The 7,696-nt window shown below is 58.9% G+C and overlaps 1 protein-coding gene across 1 annotated transcript; it reads right to left on the bottom strand.

Annotated features, from left to right (window-relative positions):
• Positions 1–757: 757 nt before the first annotated feature.
• Positions 758–7,577, bottom strand: CFL1 (cofilin 1). Its single transcript, XM_073351721.1, has 4 exons — positions 7,435–7,577; positions 4,111–4,418; positions 2,651–2,727; positions 758–1,934 (listed from the first exon to the last, which is right to left on the bottom strand). Exons 1-4 carry the CDS (start codon positions 7,435–7,437, stop codon positions 1,822–1,824), a joined length of 501 nt encoding a protein of 166 aa, XP_073207822.1. The 5' UTR covers positions 7,438–7,577; the 3' UTR covers positions 758–1,821.
• Between the last annotated feature and the right edge of the window lie 119 nt (positions 7,578–7,696).

Here is a 7,696-nt window from a genome sequence, read left to right as displayed (position 1 = left end):
TTCCAAGCATCATTTAGAGCATGGGAAGGCTGTTAGCTGGGACTCCTTGATTCTAGCTCCACCTCAGGGGCTGGTGGATTAGAGCAGATTAGCATTACCCAGTTACACTGATAGCTCCTGTGGGGGAAAGCTACCCTCCTTCCCCCTACACACACACACTGAAGTTGTGGGTGGCTTCTGGAGGCAGCAAGAGATGGTGTGGGCAGCACCATTGCCCCCCTCATAGTCCCAACCCCCCCTCCCCCCCACACACACAGCAGCTCTGCTGGCAGGGCCAAGGAGCAAAGGGGTGATCCCAGCTGGGAATTACACCCCCCCTCCCACCCCAGGCTCCCATAGGAGACAGGGCAGAGGGAGACACTTGCAGGTCCCAGCGCTGCTGCTCCTTCACACCTACCATGGGACTTTGAAGTACTGCAGGAGGGCTAGGGCACCAAGCTAGGCCTGACTAGACACAGGTGGGGGATGGGGAGAGAACATGCAGTCCAGCTGCCTAGGGCAGGAGGGAGGTGGCCCTGGGCACAGACCTGCACAGGTCCCCTGCACTCCTGTGTGTTTTACAAGGAAAGGCAGGTGCTGTTACTCATAAGCAGCAGCCACACCCAGCTCCCATGGCCACCCACACCCAAGGCTCAGCACTGATTGCAGACTCCCAGGAGACAGGACTCCTGGGTACTCCTCTCCACCCTAATGTCCCCCTGCCTCAGTTTCCCTAATTGCCGCAAACCTTCGAAATAAAGCCAGAGAGGGCAGTAGCTTGTTAGCTTTTTTTTTTTTATTGAAGGTCATTACAGGTGCTGCTTCCATATTAGTAAGTTCCACTGGAAGGGAGTGTCCCAGCCCCCAGTTACTTAAATTTCGCAAGTTTCTCCACAATATTCCATTTATACACAGTACTACAGACAAGCACAAAGCCACTAAGTCATGGACACGTTGGCAGCAGGGGGTTGCTTTCCGGGGACACCCCCAGCTCTCCCGGTGGGGCCAGAGAGAATCGGCATCTTTCACTGTTTCAAAACACAAAACCCTTTAAAAAAAAATTTACACACACCAGAAATTTCTAATTCCAGTCAAGAGGAGGCTACAGGGATGCAGTTAGACGAGCTACTAGGATGTCACCTTCCACCAGAAGCTACTAGTGGCTCAAGACCTGGGGCTGGCTGTTGGAGAGTCCCTCACTCACTAGCCCCTTTTGGGAACACCCTGGCCAGCAGTGGACTGGCCATCAAGACCTCAGCCCTATGGAGGATTTGAGATGGGCTGTCAGGAGAGGGCAATGGAACGATGAAGCCAGTTGGTCCCTGATCAACCTTTGAAGGAGACATTACTGGAATGGAAATGCGGGAATGCTCCCAGAACTAGACAGAGCTCAGGGAATGATCCCCATGAATGGTGGAACAGTCCCAAAACCTACACACTGAGCTCCAGTGCTCCAAGGATGGGCCCTTCTTGGTGTCTCTAGACATCAAGCTAGAGAGCTCAATGCATGGTCCCTTCTGATGGTGGAGTGGCCCCGGACCTTGAGGAGAAGCTACAGTGCCCAGGGAATGGTCCCCTTGGTCTCCAAGGCGGAAGTTCCAGGTAACCGAGGCGGCAGTGGGTTTGGCAGGTGCCCTGCACAGCAGTCATGGCCGGGCTGTGGAGTGTCTTGAGGACTCTGATCGTGCAAACTGGAGAAGGAGACTTAGGAGGCAAAGAATCGGAACGTTATCTAAGGAATTATCCCCCCACCCCCCAACAGCCCTCCCCCCCACCCCCCAAAAAGGTAGCACAGGACTGATTAACATGGAAGCTCCGGTATAAACTGGCACTGGGAGCGTTTCACAAGGGCTTCCCTTCCAAGCTGACAACGGCGTTGCCGCCCAGCTTCTCGGCCAAGGTGCAGCGGTCCTTCACCTCCTCGTAACAGGTTGCTTGCAACTCATGCTTGATACCTGGGGGATGGAGGGAGGGCAAGAGAGAAAGAAATGGGGAGGGTTAGGGCAAGCCTTGGGTTGGAGATTAACCCCCATCTAGCTGAGATCCAGCCAGAATCTCCCCTCCCATCCCCCATCGCTCCCTATGTGCGGGGCAGTGAGGTTGTGATCCCCAGGCCAAGAAGCCCTGCTGTAGCCTTGGCAAAGGCACCAGTTGACCGGGGGCCTGAGAACTTCCAGTTCCACCCCATCCCAGGCAAGGCCCCTCCCGCACCATACTGGCCCATCCTGCCACAGGATCAGAGACTGTTTATTTAGCATCTCCCAGCAAGTCACATGCACCAGGGAATTGACACCCGCATCCAAGGGTGGGGGGTAGCCTCAGAGCACAGCAAGGAAGCAAATCCAGACCCCTGGGGTGCCCCTGAATGGCTCTAACCCACTAGCCCCCGCTCCCTCCCAGAGCTAGGATACAACTCAGGAGTCCTGGCATCGCAGGTACTAGCTCCCAAGGGTCACCCCAGCGTGCAGTTCCAACTGGCCTTGGCAGGCACAGGCAGACTACAAGGTTCAAGGCACACAGCACCTCACTGAGAGGGGCCAGAAGCACAACCATGGGTCTGGGAGCTGGGCCGGCATCCCACTACAGAGCTGCCAGCTGGCTCATCCACCATGGGTGGGGGCCCCCACAGGTGGCAGGACATGGCCTGCCAGGGGTGCAGGACTCTACTCACCTGTGAGTTTCTTCTTGATAGCATCCTTGGAGCTGGCGTAGATCATCTTGCTCTTGAGGGGGGCACAATCTGGGGCCCTGCAGGGAGAGGGGGGGGACTCACACCAACACCAGGGACTGAAGGCTCCCGCAAGGCACAGGCCTCAGACACAGCACCCACAGCACCCACCTGGGCACAGACTGAAAGCGTAAAAGGACAGAGCAGCAGCATGGGCTGAAAGGAGCATGGGGAGGAGCCCTCCCTGCCAGGCCATACACTAGCAACAGCACCTGAGGGGCAGATTCCCAGCAGGAGGCACAAGGAGCAAGAGAATAGCTGGGGGTGGAGAGAAGAGAAGAGAGGTGGGAGGCCTAGGAGAGAAATTGTGGCAGGTCAGTAAGGCAGAGGGGAAGCTGTGGATCTCTCAGTGCCATGCCTGGCAGAGGGGGCAGGGTGGCTCTGTGCCCAGCACAATAAGGGCCTTTAAATGCCACCCCAAGTAAGTTTCAGCCAGCACAGCAGCTCTTAGAGATGGTGCCGACAGTCTCCTCTGTCCTACTGGCCTAAGAGCAGCTACCACTGGGCAGAGAGTTTCAAATCCAGGCCCGTCTTAACTCTCCTGCCCCCAGCACCCATTCAGATTCCCTCTCCATTAATACTCCCCTTGTCTGCACCCACTCATGCCTCCCCACCCCTGCAGCCTCTCCAAGCCTCCAGGTGGCCCCAGAGCAGGAAGGAGCTAATGTGTTCAGAACCCCCTGAGTACAGTGTATGCCCTGGAGGGGGCGCCCCAGCTGGGCTAAGGGGGCTGGCAGAGCCAGCACAGGATGCACTGATTGGGTCATTCCTAGTCCCGTCCCATCCCCTCCACCTGCCCTAGTGTTGTGGGCCCCACTGCCAGCTGGTCAGCTAGCAGCCCTTTAAACAAGCAGCTGGCACTCCCTGCTGGGCTTGCTCCACCCCGCAGAGGAGCCGGGTGCTGGCACTGGGTGAACAAAGGCAGCTTTCACTGCAGCTCTGCAGAGGGAAGGAGTGGCACTGCCAGCCAGGGAGGGGGAACCAGGGAGCTTCTCAGGCCTGGAGGAGGAGGCCTGGCTGGAGCCAGGAAGCAGGACCATAAGAAGGAGTTTGGGGATGGAGGGGCAGGGCCAGAAAGGGGAAGGGCCAGGGGGCCACCCCAACCTGAGAGGCATGGTTCTACCAGAAGATGCACCAGGTAGAATGGCACTGGAGGAGGATGGGAAGGGCCCAATACTGGAGAGGGGCGTGGCCAAAACAGGGGTGTGCTCGACAGATGGACCCAGCCAACAGAGATAAAGGGGCACCCCAGGCTTGGACTAGGGAGTGACCAAGACAAGGGGCACGACTCCCCCGGTTGCTAGAAGCAGGGGTCCCTAGCTGGTGGAGAGGGTGGGCATAGCCAGCAGGGGCAAAAGGGCTGTACCACCCTAGAGGGAAATGGGGCTGGGGCATGGCCCTACCAGAAGACAAAGACCAGATCCTCCTTCTTGCTCTCCTTGGTCTCGTAGGTGGCATCGTAGAGGGCATAGCGGCAGTCTGACTCCGGGAGCATCTTGACAAAGTGCAGATAGGGGTCGTCAACTGTCTCACCCACGTCCCCCACTAGAATCTCCTTGCCCTCCTCCAGGATGATGTTCCTCTTGTCCTCGCTCAGGCAGAAGAGCACTGCCTTCTTGCGCTTCTTCACCTCCTCGGAGGTGGAGGCCTTCCGCACCTTCATGTCATTGAAGACCTTGATCACTCCATCAGAGACCGCTACGCCAGATGCCTGTGGGGAGGGGGGGAGAGGAGGGTGCATTAGGGGCTCCCCCAGCCCCCAAAGGCTGGGCAATGAGGTGCCCATTGCTAGGGTACCAGCCCCAGTGCATCAACTCCGAAGGGCCAAGAACAATAGACACTGGGTTTTCTAGCCCTGAGGGGCAGATCTTCGCAAGGGATGCCAAGCAGAAGGGGATTGTTGGGGGATCCACCCTTTGTCCCCACCAAGAGGTGTTGGGGGCTAGGTAATGTCAGTGCTGGGGGCCACATACTCTACCAGGCCCCAAGCCAATGGGCCCAGAGGATTTAACCCAGCAGCTGCCATGGGCTTTGCAGCTTTGGAGCGGAGAGGGATGGATCGGGCAAGCTGTGGACACTGTTGCTGGTTACACAGGCAGGACACCAGTGGACGCACTCCAGCAATGGCCAGCAGCAAACCAGTGCCCCAGCCAGAGATGTGCATGATGGGAAGCGCTGCGTCAGTGCCTTGCACAAGCACCCACGGCGGGAACCTGAAACCCCACACAGGAAACGGCGCGGCACGTGACCTGTGCAGAAAGAGGCTGCGCACGCTGCTTCCCCATCACTACCCAGCAGCCTGGGTCCTTCCCCCACTGTGCAGCCCCAGGGGCAAGGGACCTGCTGCAACCCTTCCCCTGTTCCCCCAGGGCCCTGCCAACCCCCATTCATCCCAGGAGACCCTTCCCCCCCCCGGCTCTACACCTCCCATCCCCTACTCACCTTGTGCCTACCTCCCACCCCACAAGACCACCCCCCCACCATGCCTACTTCCCATCCCCCATTTAACTCCATCCCCTTCAACCTCCATCCCCCCCCCCACCCTAAGGCAACTGCTTTACTGCACCAAGAGACAGATTGTTGAGCCTCCCTGACACGCTCCTTCCTGGCCTCGGGTTCGGAGCACAGCACCCCATACACTACTGAGACCACCCTTCTCCCCACCCCCGCTAGACACCTTCAGATCAAGAGCCTCATTTGGGGCCCTGCCATAGCACTTCACACTCCACTGCCTGACAGCAGAGGGGCCAACTGAGTAACTGGGGGAACCCCAAGTTCTAGCCACCCAGCCCAGGCCCCCACTAGATGATCCCAAGGGTCCAGCCAAGATCCACGGCGGCTCTTCAGTGGAGCGTGGCTTCAGCAGCTGACCAGCAAAGCAGCACAGCGATATGCTCTTATATGGAGAAGGGAGGCTGTTTTAGGGGAAGCACCAGCCGCTTTGCTCCAGCAGCCACTGCTGGAGGGGGAAATGAAAGGGGCATGGGGGCAATGCAGGGCTCAGAATGGGGCCTGTCAGGGACCAGCACTGGAGAGTCTTCTCGGATCCCCAGGCCTAAATACTTCAGCCAATACATCCACCCCTGCAGCAAGGCTGTTGTAGGCAGGAGTGGCCCCCAAGCCTCCTAATCGAGTGGGCCCATAGGAGGCTAAAGGGCTTTTGTTCCCCAGCCCAGCAGCTCTGTCTGAACCTATGACAAAAACCTTAACCCTGTAAATACTCATCAATGCTACTGGTTCTGCCAAAGAGACAGTTCACCGCCGGCAGCCTTTACTAATCACCCCCAGATTTCCCTGTACCCTTCACCCCCAAGTCTCCCCACCTTCCCTCCAAGCTGTGCTCACCACTGATCCAGCCAGGCAATTCTAAGAACCCAGGCACCAGGCAAACCAAGCACCTCTCCCCATCATCTTTGTCCTCAGGCACACAGGCACTGGGAGGTCTCTGTAGGCTGCCTGGGAACACCCCCACCCCTCAAGACAGTCCAGAACTGTCAAGGGCCATGAGGGCTCCTTGCTGGCCCTGAGTGAAGCAGGTCTCGCCAGGGCCAGCTGGGAACCCGGGCTAGGAGCACGAGGCAGAGATGGAGTCGGAGTCAGACATTTTGCAGAGCAGCATGCTCGCTCACTATCATAGCACATCAGAGGGGAGCAGTGGGGTGCTCAGACTGGGAGGAGGAGCACCCCACTGGAGAGCAGCACACTGGATTGACTGATCTGGGGGGCGCCAGGACAATGTGGGCACAAAGATGGGTTCAACTTAGACTCAGATTTTAATGTCAGACGGGGCCATTATGGCCCCCTTTCAGGCCTCCTGTAGGACACAAGCCAGAGAATCCCCCCAGCCATTCCTGTATCCAGCACACATCTCACTGGCAGCCCCCCAGCCAGGGGCCCCACCCATTCGTGATTTGGCCCCATCCGATACATCAAACGCCACCTGCTTCCCACCACCCCAAGGCTAGGGGTGGAAAGAGAACTACTGCAGACATGGGGAACCCTCAGGTCACAGGATCCCACAGGCCACAGTGCAGCTAGGGCATCAGGCAGAAGAAATGGGGCTAGAGGTGGCTGGCAAGCCTCAAACCCCATGCTCTGAGAGATCGCCGTTTGCCAACCCCCATGCTCTGAGGCAATAGCAGCCCCTGGAACAAACTAGCCCCCACCCCATCAGAGGCTGGGAGAAGGGGCCAGCCCCAGGTAGGACTCACCCATAGGGGTGCACCATCTGCATCCCGCCACACACCTGCACCTACAAGGGAAGCAGCCACAACAGGCCCTGTAGAAAGCCCATAAGAGCCCCGCATAGGGATCCCAATCCCACACGGGAAAAGGAAGCAGACACCAGCCATGAATTCCAGAGGCACCTCCAGACACACCCCAAGGGGGTACGAGGGAACCCCTTGGAAAGGGCGAGCATCCCAGGGACCCTACACGGGCCGCCCGACGCAGAAGAGAGCGGACAGACAGCCGCCTATAGATCCCATAGGGGAAACGAGGCTCCCCGTGGGGCTCCCATTCATAGAAATCCCGCACAGATGCTGCAGGGGGCGAGAGCAGATCCCGGCTACGGATCCTACAGCGCGATCCCCGATAGCTCTTACAGGCGCCCCCTACAGAGGTGGCGGGTACGCCAGGCTCCCCCTCCCGTATGGATCCCATAGGCACCCCAACGGCAAGATGGCGGCCGCAGGGCACAAGATGGCGGCGGCGGGCCGGGGTCTCACCATGGTGCTGCGGGCAGGGGGATCACGGTCCGGGCTACGCGGGGTTCGCTCTGCAGCAGCTTCTCACTCGGTCGGTGTCGAGACCAAATTCTGCCCCGCCCCAAACCAACCGGCCGCCCGCTTCCGCTTTATGGGGGAGGGGCACTTCCGGGCGGCGCGGGCCGTGGGGCACGCAGGGAAATGGAGTCCGTGCCCGCCGCCGGGAAGGAGCCGGAAAGCGCAGGGAAATGGCGGGAGAAGGATGCGCGCTGCCGTCCGGGGG

Source organism: Lepidochelys kempii, chromosome 7 (genome assembly GCF_965140265.1).
Source record: "Lepidochelys kempii isolate rLepKem1 chromosome 7, rLepKem1.hap2, whole genome shotgun sequence".
Taxonomy (NCBI): Eukaryota; Metazoa; Chordata; order Testudines; family Cheloniidae; genus Lepidochelys; species Lepidochelys kempii.
Note: the sequence above shows the minus strand (reverse complement) of the source record. Positions and strands in the feature narration are given on the sequence as shown.